The following is a 15,525-nucleotide window of genomic DNA, read 5'->3' on the forward strand; positions in this document are numbered from 1 at the left end:
TAAATGTTAATTTGTTACCATTAAAACAATGGCTGGAGACATTATGTAACCTTTTGACCATTGGCTACTGTGCTATCATGTCTTGCAGCTAGACCTATCCGGGGGTGTGGGACTGCCTACCCCGTCACTTTCCCCGCCCATGGAAAATCCATATATTCCATTGTAATTAATTAGTTTTTTTAAAGTCCCACTTTGGCACTGAATAAAAAGGTGGGGAAGGAGATAAAAGGGGGAAAAAACAAAACAAAAAAATTGAAAAATTTCCAGCTTTTTTTCTTTGTTGAAAAATCTGAAAATGTTTTAAATTTTCCAGGAAAAATTTTGTAATACGAAAAAAGTTTCACAAAAGATACTTACAATTATTAATGAAGCCTAACAAGTATTATTATCCCCGTTACACAGGTGGGAAAACTAGAACATAGAGAGGTTAAATGACTTGCACAGGGTGAATTGCTACCATCTGCTTATAACACAAACCAGCCTTGTTTGCCCACCCCTGGAAACTCCCCCAAAACTATCAGCTGCTGGCAACAAAACCACCCCCAGGCTGGAATCCACAAGCTCTGCTCTTTCCCTCTGCAGGCTAGCAATTTGTACTCCTCAGTCCTTAGGCCCCTAAGTGAGTCCTTGGGACAAAGCAAAGATAACAACCTGTGACTAAATCTATGGAGATAGTTAGCCCCCAGGGTTCTGCTCTGGCACAGGTCCCTGCAACCTGTCAGTACGCCCCACTTTGTTACACTCAAGTGCCAGTCCCTCAACTTCTGGACACCCATAATGCACACAGATTTGTTGCTTTCATGAAAGCCAGTTCACTAATTTTGCCTTAGTTTAACCTTAGCACACTTCACTTAGTCGCGTCTATAGTAAAAACAAAGACAAGTTTATTTGACAAAGCTTAAGACAAAGATTCAAATAGAAGCAAGTATAGGGATTAGAAACATGAAGAAAAAATGCAACAAGAAAAATATCAAATGCAATCTAGAGCCTATAATTATTAACAAGTCCCTTTCCTGCCTAATCAGGTTTTTTTCTCACCCAATAGTCAGTCTGAACAGCACTTGTCCAGTCAAGAGAGCTGGGATCCACTTTTCATGAGACTCTCATACTGGCTGAGTGTTACCTCTATAATAGATGCCATCTTGCACCCTTATTTTTTCTATTATACAGTTCCCGGCCTTTTGTCTTTTTTCATACCCAGGGCATTTGGTTAACTTCACTTCCTTCTGGTTCCCTATTTGAGATCTTTTTCCTGGGCTCTTTTGTGTTTTGGAAAGGTGCAAGCCTCCAACTAGTCAAGATTGTCAACATTTGGCTGGGCTGGGTCAAAAGATGCTAATTATTCTGACTTTTCCTTGAGTTAGCTCTGAGAACCACACTGCTCCAGGTGACCAGCTCAACTTTCAGCCGCTTTGGAATACAATAGTCTACATGTTACATAACTCTTAAAATATTTCATGTACATAAATCCTGCAATAGCCATGGTAACCAGCAAGTACTTAGCTATTGGCAGGGGCCATACATGTCCCCCTTTGGTGAAATATTGTGAAGATGATGATCCCAGGGGAAACATGGGCCATATCTAGGCAAGTCCCTGGGTATAGACTGCGTATCCCCCATCTGTGACCAACATGGGGTGCCTGGTTCACAGTTAGCATGAAGAGAATAATGCACATTAGTGCCCTAAGTACCAGAGAAGAGTACACTCAGAATCGATGCACCCATTGATGTGCTGAATGAGCATCACAGATTTTTGAGTTCCATTGAAGTCCCTTGCCATATAGTGTAGGGAGAGATAGAGTACTTCATGTTCCTAAATTGTACACATTGTGCAAGGGCTCAAGTGCTTCTAGTGTTCAGTCCAATAGCTCCCACTAATGATTATGGACCAGACTATTCCTGGCTATAGTATGGGTGAGCTAAGGTGAGACATCCCTTGCACAAGGGCCAGGGAAAAGAGCACTGGGAAAACCACTCCTCCTAGAGCTCCTGAGGGGTGTCAGTAACCCAAAGATGGATACATAAGGAGCAGGGCCATAATCTCTCTCTGTCTCTCTCTCTCACACACACAAACACCCTTCTTCAGCCCATGGAGCTAGCTGGACATAGAGACGGAAGCACAATTCCAAAGAAAACTACGTGCACCAAAGAAGGAAACAGGAGATCTATGTGCCTGTCCTTGGTGCAAGGTAAGGCACAGAGACACATTTCAATGAGTTTGAATAGAGGTTACTATGCAATCTTGAGTGTTCTATAATACAGCAGGAATGAGTAGAAAAGGACAAGATCTGAAGGGAAAGTGATTTTTTCCTCATAAGATATAAAGCAAAGCTCAGGGGAGAGGTGGGCTGAGGTACCCCCACCTAAATGTCATATTATCTGTGAACGCATAACTCTACAGGATGGAGGGAATGTGAAATAAAACGGTGGGGGGGGATACAATACTTTAGCAAATGGTAAATATAAACCTTGGGCCAGATTCAGCAGCACACGCCTGCTGTTTTGCATTTCTCTAATGATGCAAATGCACCCATAAACCCAGTTTAGCTGGCAGGTTAAGATGGGTTTACAGCTACTTTGTATCAACTGGGATAGCACAAAGCAGCCAAAGCATAGCAACGAATCTAGGCATTTGTCTTTTAGTGTTGGACTTATTTTCCCAAATGTACCTGCTCGCTATTATAAAATTAATGAGGTAAGATGTAAGAGAGAAAAAGTAGGGGAAAGCAAAAATGAAATATCTTTGTGACTGAGAGTGTGGTTTGATCTTTAATTTTTAAATTTAAGATGTACTGAACTGTATTGTGTCCTCATAACCCATTTGAATGCACTTCAAACAAATGACACAAAAGTCCTCACTAGTATCCAGACATATTGCTTTTGTTTTGATTGTATCTAGTCTATGCTAGCAGCAAGAGTAGTCCCTCCCACAAGGCCTGGCTTAAACTTCTTCCCTTGTGCTCACTAATAAGAGAGGCTTCTCCCCACTCCTCGCAGGGGTTAGGTCCTGGGTTCTTTATTTCAGCCTGGTGCGTCCACACAAGGTGACTCCTCTCTGTGCCTGGGACACAAGAGGTGCTGTCCATTGGGAAAATAACTAGTATCATCTCCCTATTCACCAGCAATATAACCCAGCACATAGATAACAAAACACAATACCCCACCAATTAAATGCTACACTCAGATTAGAACAATATAACACAGGGGACTTGACTGGAGACAGGAAACAAAGGCTCTAGGCAAAGAAAGGATTAAGATGAACTAAAATACTAGATCAACAATATAACAAATTCCCCTTCTCTCTACATTCCCCACTGCACATATACCCCCATTCCCTGCCTACCACCTTTACAGGCAGATGGGACACAGAGGATAAGTCCTGTGATGAGTGCTGCAGCAGTGTGAATGTTGGGCAGCTTGACAAAAAGGAAGGGCTTCCCTTATTGTGTCTTAACCCCTGGGACTGGTTTCTCTCCTGGATCCCTTATCTGGAGTCAAGTGGAGGTTTTGGCTGGCTCTAGGTAGTCAGTAGAGGATTGGTTCTCTGCCTCCCTGATTGCTAGTTTTTGAAGGGCTGGCACAACCTGAGCACATACTAAATCCCACAATAATTCAAAGTCTCCTTTTGTGTGAGGAATGGGAGTTGACAGTTGCTCCTCTCTCTGCTCCATAGATTCATAGATTCCAAGTCCAGAAGGGACCATTGTAATCATCTAGTCTGACCTCCTGCATAACACAGGCAAGAGAATTTTGCAAAAATAGTTCATAGAGCAGATATTGTAGAAAACCATCCAATCTTGATTTTAAAATTGCCAATAATGGAGAATCCACCATCACCCTTGTTAAAGTGTTCCAATGGTTAATTACTCTCACTGTTAAAAAATGTGTGTCTTATTTCCAGTCTAAATTTGTCTAGCTTCAATTAATTTTATTATACAATTTTCTGCTAGATTAAAGAGCCCATAATTAGATATTTGTTCCCCATGTAGACTACAACCAAGTCAACCATTAACCTGCTTTTTGTTATGCTGAATAAATTGAACTCTTTCATGTTTTCTAATCCTTTAATCATTCCTGTGGATTTTCTCTGAACTCTCTCCAATTTATCAACATCCTTCTTGAATTGTAGGCACAAGAACTGGGCACAGTATTCCAGCAGCAGTCTCACCAGTGCCAAACAGAGGTAAAATAATACTTTTACTCGTACTCTAGATTCCCGTTTATGCATCGCAGAATTGCATTAGCCCTTTTGGCCACAGCCTCCCAATGGGAGTTCATGTTCAGCTGATTATCCACCACAACCCCCAAATTTTTTCAGAGTCACTGTTTCCCAGGATAGAATCCTCCATCCTATAAGTATGGACTGCTTCTTTGTTCCGAGATGTATACATTTATGCTAGCATATTAAAATGCATATTGTTTGCTTGTGCCCAGTTTACCAAGTGATACATATCATTCTGAATCAGTGACCTGTCCTCTTTATTATTTACCACTCCCCCAAATTTTTATGCTTTCTGCTAACTTTGTCAGTGATGATTTCATGTTTTCTTCCAGATCATTGACAAAAATGTTAAATAGCGTATGGCCAAGAACCCTTGAGGTTCAGAGAGGTGACCAGTTCCTCTTTATTTGTTAAGATAAAGTATTCCCCTGGGATGGCTGCAATGCTTTTTGAGTTAGGAAATTGTTGTCTATAATGTTTAGAAATACCAATGATGTTTTAGTATTCCAAACTCAAACAACCTGAAACTGAAATCTGAATGAGTCCCTTTGTCTCTGAGACAGCCTGAATTCGCCCATCCCCACCCCCTTAGACTGAGCAGCCCTCACTTCTCATTGGCCTAGCAAATTGCCTATATAAATCACTCCATCCAGTGCTCCCCACTGGGCTTTGGTAGGCCTTTCCAGTCTATTCTGTCCCCACCCAAGATCCTAAGCAGTCTGGGAGATGGTATGTGGAGGCTATGGAGCCACTGTTGCTGTAGTCCAGAGGGCAGCATCTCGGAGGCTAAGTTCAGTGTTCCGGGAGCTAGAAAATTCCTGTCTACACTCCAAGCACTACAGTGACACAGCTGCACCAATACCACTTTAGTGTAGACACTAGCTACAGCAACAGAAGGGGGTTTTCCATTGCTGTAGTAAATCCACCCCCTTGAGATGCAGTAGCTCTCCTTCCATCAACCAAGCTGCAATTACAAGGGGTGGGGAGTGGCTAGGTTGACTTAACTACATTGCATAGGATGCAACATTTTTCCACAGCTTTGATCAAGGTCGCAAGGCCTATCTCACTTTCAGGCATAGACCAGGTCTCCAGAGGCAGTTACAGAAGTATGAAATGAGAGTCTTCAGAAAATTCCCTCTGGAAGGCATATTTAAACAGTAGACCACTCCTTGTGTTTTATTTTGTCTTTAACATCTTCTCCTCCCTCCATCGTCTGGCCTCCCTCTGTAAAATGCAAGCAAAATAGACAAGCACAGAAAATCGGAAGTCTTCCAAATTCATTTGGTCAAAAGCAAGGCACATTGCCTGCAGTAAGGACTCTTGGTCTCTCTCTCTCTCTCGCACACACACTCTACAATGAGACACTGAGGTTGCATTCTCAGTATTTATTTTAATGGCAGGCAAATCAAGTAGAAAACAGTGATTACAGTCAAGAGATGGCCAAGTCCAATAAAGAACCTTCTCTTGTACTAATTGACCTAAATATTCATCTACTAGACTAAAGGAAATTCAACTTGACAACACAGATCACTCTGGAATGATAAGAAACAAGTCCATGTAATGCATATGCTTAATTGCACCCACTTGTCCTTATTATTGCTACCTGCTACAGCTATTACTATGGATCACTGCTTTTTCAGTCTATTAGAACTTCTGAAATTATTCCCATAAACTAACACATGTCCTGATAAATGCGGTGAACTGTACTTCATTTACATCTGTACCAGATGATTGGAAGATAGCTAATGTAAACCCAAATTTTAAAAAAAGTCTCCAGAGGTGATCTTGGCAATTACAGATTTGCTTGGTACTAAAGTTAGATTTGCCAATTAGTTGAAACTGTAGTAAAGAACAGAATTATGACACATATGTTAACATAATATTTTGGGAATGAGCCAACACAGTTCTTGTAAAGGGAAATCATTCCTCACCAATCTATTAGAATTCTTTGAAGGTGTCATCAAGCACATGGACAAGGGTGATCAAATTAATATATAGTGTACTTGTCCTTTCAGAAAGCCTTTAACGAGGTCCCTCACCAAAGGCTCTTAAGCAAAGAGAAGGTCCTCTCATGGTTCAGTAACTAGTCAAAAGACAGGAAGCAAAGGTTAGTAATAAATGGTCAGTTTTCACAGTGAAGAGAGGTAAATATCAGGGTACCCCCAAGGATCTGTACTGGGACCTGTGCTGTTCAACATATTCATAAATGATCTGGAAAAGTGTAAACAGTGAGGTGTCAAATTTTGCAGATGATACAAAATTATTCAAGATAGTTACAAAAGGATCTCACAAAACTGGATGACTCGGCAAGAAAATGGGAGATGAAATTCAGTGTTGATAAATGCAAAGTTATGCACATTAGAAAACATAATCCCAACTATACATACAAAATGATAGGGTCCAAACTAGCTGTTACCACTCACGAAAGGTCTTGGAGTCATCATGCATAGCTTTCTGAAAACATTCACTCAAAGTGCAGAGGCAGTCAAAAAACTAGCAATGTTAGAAAATATCATAGTGCCACTATATAATACCATGGTACTCCCATCCCTTGAATAGTGAATGCAGTTCTGGTGGCCCCATCTCAAAAAACATATATTAGAACTAGAAAAAGTACAAAGAAGGGCAACAAAAATTATTAGGGGTATGAAACCGCTTCCATATAAGGAGAGATAAAAAGACTGGGACTGTTCAGCTTAGAAAAGGACTAACTAAGGGTATGTCAACACTACCCACCGGATCGGTGGGCAGCAATCGACCGCCGAGCACTCACTCATCGACTCCTGTACTCCAGCGCCGCAAGCAGAGTCGACGGGGGAGCGTAGTGAAGACACCGCAGTAAGTAGGTTTAAGTATATCGACTTCAGCTACGTTATTCACATAGCTGAAGTTGCGTAACTTAGATCGATCCCCCGCCCCAGTGTAGAACACGGCTTAGTGAGGGATATTATAGAGATCTATAAAATCATGAATGGTGTGGAGAAAGTGAATAAATAAGTATCAGAGGGGTAGCCGTGTTAGTCTGGATCTGTAAAAGCGGCAAAGAGTCCTGTGGCACCCTATTGACTAACAGACGTATTGAAGCATAAGCTTTCGTGGATGCATACCCACTTCGTCGGATGCACGCATAAATAAGTGTTATTTACCCCTTCATATAAGACAAGAACCATGGGTCACCCACTGAAATTAACAGACATCAGGAATAAAAGAAACACAAGGAAGTATTCCTTCACACAACACACAGTCAACCTCATTGCCAAGGGATGCCAAAAGAATAACTGGGTTCAAAAAAGAATGAGATAAGTTCATGGAGCATAGGTCCATCAATGGCTGTTAGCCAAGATGGTCAGAAATGCAACCCCATGCTCTGGGTGTCCCTAAATCTCTGACTGCCAGAAGCTGGGACTGGACACCAGGGGATGGATCAGTCAATAATTGTCGTGTTCTGTTCATTCCCTCTGAACCATCTGGCACTGATCACTGTTGGACAACAGGATACTGCGCTAGATGGACCATTGATCAGACCCAGTATGACCATTCTTATGCATATGGAAGAAGGGTGAGTTAAAATTACAAAGGGAGACATATTGAATTCTTTTACGGGGACATCAGTCTATAGGTCCCTAACTGAACTTCCTGGGAGTGTAATTTAGCTCTGCCTTGAAGAGAGAAGCGTATGTTAATTGCATTGCTTCTAAATCCCCATTTCAGACTTTTTATTGATTGAATTCTGACTATAGCTGGATAAATAATTAAAATGTGTTCATAAAAGATTCCTTGATGAAATCCTGCCAACCTTCTCAATGAATATTAACAAGCTCAGGGGTTGACCCAGTGACCTGGGATCAATCCTGACACACGTAAGATAATGCAAAGCAATAATAGCAACAGGACTTAAATTATGCCTCTTTCTCTGACAGAAAAAACAAATTATCTTCTAAGAGATTTCTAAAACTACAACCCTTCTATGCTGTATACATTAAATAGAGGTCAATGATATTGAAGACTACTTATAGATAATAATAAGGTAATTAGTGTTTATTAAATCTTTCAGCTTTACACTGGGTTGGGCATAGGGAGAGTTATGGCACTCAAGGGAGCACAAAAGCTACTGACAGCGTTTGCTTCTGCAAAAGGGACAAGAAGCACTGATCGTGCTCTACCATGCCTTTCTAAAGCGCAATCCTTCCCAGGACTCCCCTCTGGGACAATGCAGTTCTACATTTCTCCCAGCAAGGCGCTTGTGACGCTTCCTGGGCATATCCAGGATTGTGAGGCGTCTCACTATCAACCACCTGCCCTTAACATGAGGAAGCCTTGTCTGTGCCTGCTATGGGTCAGTTCTCCAGCACCACCAACCTCTGACAACGCTAGCACTGTCCTCCAGGCCACAGCCCTCACTCTCTCTTTACAAGTCAACAATAGGGACACTCCAACCCTTGAGCACTCTGAGCATCCCCATGTCTTCCCACTTATGACCAGCAATATGGCTCTTCTCAAATCTACAAACCAGGCCAGGCCTGCCTTCCTTCCCAGTGCTCAAGCAGGCCACAGACCTCTTACGATCCCTGGTGCAAGTCAGGCTCCTTGTTCTACGCAGGAGAAGCCTGCCTGCTCTCCTTCACTGACAGTCCTCAATTGCTTGGCATTCCTCCTCTTAAGTTGGACACCCACAGCCTAAGTGTAGTGTGATGGGGCAAACTGAGCCAAGGGCTGCTTTTTAACCCCTTCCTCTCTGGTGCAGGATTTGTCTATCCTGTCACAGGTGACGAATTTAAAGTTCCTATATCCAGGCACATAAAATATTCCTTTAAAAAAAACCTTTTGATTAAAAGTGCATCATGCTTGTTCTGAGTCTAGATGAAGATTTTGGGGAGAAAGTCTGAAAAAATTCTGTTTGGCCATTTCTGTATCATGGACAAATACATATTTTTCAGCATTTCCTCTGCACTCTGACAATTCAGAATGGCTTGTTTTTCTAAACTGAAAACTTTGCTCGCGTGTAATCATCCGAGCAATTCGAAGAAAATTGATCTAGGTACATTGAGATTATGAACTGTAACTCTCCAGGCCCACACTATCCTTAACTTTCAAAGGCATGCCAAAGTGCAGTCTTCCAGATAAATGTACACATCTATGTTTGTATTGCTGCACATTTATTTCCAGGCATCAACATTTCCTTCAGTGTTTGATCATTTCATCAATTCATACAAAATGTAAAATATATTCCATGAACATATGGGACTTGGCTTTCACACAGAACACCCTATGGATCAAATGCTGCTTTTTCCAGAAATTATGCTCTGACTTGGGCCAGATGGGCAGAGACAAACACTGCAGGAGAGACACTGAGGACACTGGCACTGTCCAAGGTGACTTATTCCTTGAAATAACTCAAGGACCCTTTTAAAGGTCATCCTAACTCATTCCTGCAAGAAATGCCTTAAGTGCCTAAGCCATCTAACTGCAGGGAGTTCCCATTCATGGATCGCTAAACAGACATAGGCACCTGCCTGCAGCCCGGATTTACGCACTGGTATCTGAGCGGGGGCAGAGCTTATGGGCCCACATTCTGGTTGGCATCTCCCAGTGGCTAAGTTAGATGATTTCCCCACCTAGCATGCTGGCTTTTGTGGGTAGCATTCTTAGGCACCTATCTCTCCCCATTCAACATAGAGGGAGCTTAGGTGCCTAACTCAGCTTTGTGTATCACAGTATTGTTCCTGGATTTTCTAGGTGCTGTGACATTCAACACTGCAATGCCTAAGTACCTTTGTGTATCCCACCCCCTCTGCCTCAGTTCCTCATCCTATGGCTAGTGTTATGCTGGAGATCACATCAGAATGGTCCCTTCTGATCTTATAATCTATTAAATCAATTAACCTATTTATTTCTAAATTCTTAGGAATATTCATTCTGTACATTTGGGGTGGATACACTATATTATTTGTACATAATAAAGAGATACGGGGCCCTCATTGTTCACCCCCTTTGACTTTATATAGTTATTTACACCTGTGTATTTTGTTCTGGTAGCATTTTACACTCACTTTAAACAGGTGTAAATTACAATGTGCAAAGCATTGGAAATTCCAACACACCAGGTGAAACCCTGGTCCATTTGAGTAGTGGGGCCAGGAGTTCACCTACTATTCCTGTTTTAAGTGGAAATATCACAAGTACCCCCAAAATCTGAGGGGTTCAGAATGACATTGTCCATAGAGGCGATGCCTCTACCTCCTGTGTGTGCCAGCTAGCCCTTCTCACCTGACTCAGCAACTTTGCAAGTGTATACTCAGCAGAACTTTGATTATCCTGCCCTCAATTATCCTAAATCCCCTGTTATCAAAAAGAGGGTCACATGCATTAATCATATTAAAAATCCACTTAATTAACTGAAACCTTGATTATTCAGATTTATTCAGTGTCTCCCATGCCGCTTAAGTAATGAAGTTTGTACTGCGTTTGTAAAATGCTATGTTTAACCAGTGTTCTTTTTCTTTCACTTACCTCTGAAATTTTGCTTAATGAGGCTTGTTCTTAATGGGACTAATCCCTGGGGCTTCTTGACAGTCCTCAGTGCAGTCAAGGTTTTCACCTGTCAAAAGGTCAATTTCATTTAACATGCTATTTTTTCAGTGTCATGTAACAGAGATTATTATGTACCACCACCTCTATCTAGGCATCAATAACTCATTTTAAAATGTCAAAGGTCTTCCTAATGACCAGTCTGATGAATCATTGAGCTTCATTAAAATCAAAGACCAAAACAGGCAACAGGTGGTTGTGATAATTAAGGAGTGAGAAGGGATGTGAACAGGCTCTCCTAGTTGCATTAGCTTCTGCCCTACACCTTATTCTGAGAAGGGGGCTAGGCAATGGCACATCAGACAGATTAATGACCACCTGGCTCCAGTCCTGACTTAAGTTGTCAGATGGCTTTGATGAGGGCTGAGGGAGCACAAGGAGGGGCTGCTCCACTGCATGCATGCTACAAGATCCATTGCATTGAGAGTGGCTTAGTTTCAAGGCCTTCTCATCTACTCATTCCGCACGTCAGAAAGTCCCTCTTCTCATGAGGGAGAATGAGGCATCAACTCTGAAAGGAAAAAAACTCAAAGTTGTTGCTATACTTTTCCCCCTCCTGTAGATTTTCACACTGAAGAGGAATGTTCCTATTCTAAAGCACCATTTAAAAATATTATTCTAACTGGCTATGCCCAATCCACACAGACCATGGGGCTTTTGAAAATAATCACCTGGGTGTAGAAAAGTGCATGCTGATAATCACCAGTTTGCACACACAGCAGGTTCTTTGACCTTTCCCCTCCATTTCCCTTACAACTCCAATACCCCCTGATGATACGTCACTTTCGAAAAAGGAAGAATAATCCCCCTTATCCAGATTTATACATCTCAAATAATTATTTTCCAACTGTGAAGTTCTATAGCTTCTCTTCCCCTCCTCCTCCCACTGCCAATGAACCGAGGTACTTCATCAGAATTTGCTGCCCCCTCCTATGGTAACCACTTTAACCTCCACTAGGAATGCAAATAGAGCACCTGCATGGGACACATTGTTCTTGGTATGGAGTGAAAATAACTCCCAACCCCCAAAATGGATGCTACTCAGCCATCTTGCCTTTCCTGGATGTACAGTGACTAGTCTTTGGAGCCTTACACCAGGGGCACCATTTCAGATTTTGGGGGGCAACTTTAACCGTGATTCCAGGGGCTACTTAGGCACCTGAAAACTGTAGGGTTGTTATTTTTTAAATAATAACTTAGAAATTAGCTCATAGGAGCACTGTATCTAATTCCTATATAACAAAACAGAGTTAAATAAATATTAGACCCACTCAGCTCTAATACCAACATGTTCTCACATCTTGTGACAAGTCACTTAAGGAATGCTGGTTAGGTTTAAAATTTTAATGTATTGTGACAAAGTTCCTCCTCTGCCTTGGTGGGTCCCACGCTTATTGGCGAATTTGCTCGCCTCAGAGGTTTACGGCGGCCCTCAGTTTGGCCACTTTCGTGGCTCAAATCTGCCATTCACTCAGTTCGCCTCATCACTGGCCAGCATGGGGAAAAGGAAGAAGAACAATCCCTGCAGTCTCTGCTGATCCACCTAGTGGATCGGGGAACAGGCCAGAGACCTTCCCCTCTGGTGGAACCCACAGTCCAGGTCAACTCCTCCGGTATCAAGTAGGGAGTTGGGGGGATGGAGGGAACCCGGGCCCGCCCTCTACCCCAGGTTCCAGCCCAGGGTCCTGTGGATTTCAGCTGTCTATAGTGTTTTGTGTAACACCTGTGTGACAGCTACAACTCCCTGGACTACTTCCCTATGGCCTCCTCCCAACACCTTCTTTATCTCACCACAGGACCTTCCTCCTGATGTCTGATAATGCTTGTACTTCTTAGTCTTCCAGTAGTATGCCTTCTCACTCTCAGCTTCTTGCACACACACCACAAACTGAAGTGAGCTCCTTTTTAAACCCAGGTGCCCTGATTAGCCTGCTGTCTTAATTGATTCTGGCAGCTTCTTGGTTGGCTGCAGGTGTTCTAATCAGCCTGTCTGCCTTAATTGTTTCCAGAAAGTTCCTGATTGTTCTGGAACCTTCCCTGTTACCTTACCCAGGGAAAAGGGACCTACTTAACCTGGGGCTAATATATCTGCCTTTGATCACTCTCCTTTAGCCATCTGGCCTGACCCTGTCACAGTATATTTTTAATTTGTTGCTAACTCTTGAACACAACAATTGAAACAATTGTAGAAAATCTAGATTACTTTCTATTACTTTTTTGGAGTTCACCAAGCTTGGAAATTATCATTTAACTTTGGAAACATCTTACCAGGGCAAGGCCCCGGCAGTTTATACTGCACCTACCTGGGGCTCTAGGGGTGTTACCCCACTACAAATAATAAACTAGAAATTTTTCCCTGCTCTGCATGAAGGAGGTGCATTGACACTGAGCAGTGGCTGAGCTAGGCCTGAGCAATGTAATACAGAATATGGAGCAGTCACACTGCCAGCTATGTTTCCTGCTTCCTGTTCACTGGGAGTTAACTTTTCTCTCTCACTTGCATTCGAGCCCCTTCGACTTCAGGAATGTGACAGCAAAAGAATTTGGTCCAAGAAATGCTGAGCAGGCAGGCTGCTTCCGGAAATGCACAGGAATATCTCTGTTTAGCTTTGGAATGAACGTTCCACTTAAAAATGCCAACCTGTCCAAACAAGCAATGTGTACATAAAATACATGCCCACAGCCTTCAAATGTGGTGTCTTTGGGTCCATTCCTGGTAATGTTAGCAAATCTTTTAAAATCTCCACACATTGATAAAATGATCATTACACTGATCAAGCAGAAGTTTCTCTGGTCACAATCCTTAGGCTTCTTGAAAAGCAGAACACAAGCCTGTTTGCCAATCATTTCACAACCTGTTGCCATATGGTAAATCACATTTTATTACTGGATACAGCAAACTCCTGCTGATCTTATCTAATAAGAGGGCAACCCCCCATTAAGATCCCTTGACTCATTGTGTTAATCAATTGCATTGTAAACACCTTATAAGCTCAGCCTGTTGAACCCCTAGCTTCAGGTCACATTCTCTGTACTAAGAAGAAAAGGAGTACTTGTGGCACCTTAGAGACTAACAAATTTATTTGAGCATAAGCTTTAGTGAGCTACAGCTCACTTCATCGGATGCATGCAGTGCATTCTCTGTACTGATGCTCATGCTTTCTTGTGCTCCAAGATCTAACAGGAGCAGGTACAAGCTCCTGGGGAATGGCAGATTCGAAATGATTTTATTATAAATGCCATTGCTGCCAGGGGCTGGGTCCAAAAGAATGTGCTGCATTTGGGAAAGAAAGCGGTGTGGTTTGTCCTAGTACTGTACCTGCCCTTCTGTTCCTCCTTCCCCTCCCATGAGGAAGGACCCCTCGGTGAGGAAGGAGTGGAGCAGAACAAAGCTGGAGGTAATGAAGGCAAAGGGGATTTGTAAGTTCAGCCTCCCCTCACCCCCCCCCCCCCCCACGTTTCCTCTGCCCGGGGGCTGTACAAGAGCGGCGGGGGGGAGTTGAAAGTCACCCAGTCTTGGGAGTCTGGGACACAGCGGTGGGCGTCACATCGTGTCCTCCTGGTACAAGTCCGTTAAAAAGAACAAATGCCAGGAGAGGAAAAGGCGACCCACGGCCCTTCCCCTCCCCCCGCAGGCTCCGCCTCTCCACGCTTGTCCAGCCAACACACACACTTGCCGCCCATCCAGCTGTGGGAGCGCACGTGCCGGCGGGCGGGCGGGCGCGCGCATCTGGCGGGCGGGCGAGCGAAGCTTTGCGGTTTCTTTGGCGCAAGATCCCGCTCTCCCTCCCGAGCCAGGCTGCCGCCTGCTCCCCGGCGCCCCCTCCCCGCCCCTTCCCGGCCGCTCCTCTGGGGGCCGAGGGGGGGTGGCAGCTTCCAGCCGAAGACAGTGGCGTGTCAGGCGCTGCGAGGCGCGCTGTGCATGTGTCACTTCGCCTCTCCCCGCCGCCCGGTGCGCCTCGCTGGCTGCGGGCTGGGGTCTCTCCCTCTCCCGCTGGGGGCGGCCTGCGAGGGACGCCGCTGAGCCCGCCCGCTGCCCGCCCCGCGGCTTACCTGCTGCTCGGCGGCGCGTCCTGCGCGCTCCTCCGCCCGGCACCATGGACAGCGCCTTCCCCGCCAACTCCAGCGCCTGCGGCCCCTTCGCGCCCCCCTCCGCCGCCTGCCCGCCCCTGCCGCCGGGCGTCTGGGGCAACCTGTCCGGGCGCCCGGAGGAGCCGGGCTGGAACCAGTCCGACGCCTGCAGCGGCGCCAACAGCAGCCACGGGGCAGGCGGCGGCGGCCCGTGCCCGGCGAGCGGGGTCAGCCCCTCCATGATCACCGCCATCACCATCATGGCTCTCTACTCCGTCGTGTGCGTGGTGGGGCTCTTCGGAAACTTCTTGGTCATGTATGTCATCATCAGGTAAGGGGCTGGGCAGGCGGCCGAAGGAGGCTGCCCCGGGGCCGGGGTGGGGGCCGGAGGGAGAGAGACCGAGGAGGCTATAAAGCATCAAACGCTTTGTTCTTAGTCACTGTCCTGGGCACTGCCCGCAACCCGCGAGTAGCTACCTGGCGCCAGACAGTGCAATTGCTTGACCCCGGGGCTGGGAGAGGACAGGATGTCTTTGCCTTGATGAGGCGGGCTGGAAGGGGGGGCGTTAATCACTCTTGAATTGGCTCGGCTGAAAGTAGGGTCCTGCTTGGAGATACTTTCCACACCAAGCTCCGTCTCTCCC

The 15,525-nt window shown here is 44.6% G+C and overlaps 1 protein-coding gene across 1 annotated transcript in view; it reads left to right on the plus strand.

Moving 5' to 3' along the window:
* Window positions 1-14,678: 14,678 nt before the first annotated feature.
* The window catches only part of OPRM1 (opioid receptor mu 1), a 33,123-nt gene continuing 32,276 nt past the window's right edge, over window positions 14,679-15,525 (plus strand). Inside the window, exon 1 of the mRNA XM_037895015.2 lies at window positions 14,679-15,212. Coding sequence (XP_037750943.1) covers window positions 14,908-15,212 — 305 coding nt within the window. The 5' untranslated portion in view covers window positions 14,679-14,907. The remainder of the gene's footprint in view (window positions 15,213-15,525) is intronic.

This window comes from Chelonia mydas, chromosome 3, assembly GCF_015237465.2.
Source record: "Chelonia mydas isolate rCheMyd1 chromosome 3, rCheMyd1.pri.v2, whole genome shotgun sequence".
Lineage (NCBI taxonomy): Eukaryota > Metazoa > Chordata > Testudines > Cheloniidae > Chelonia > Chelonia mydas.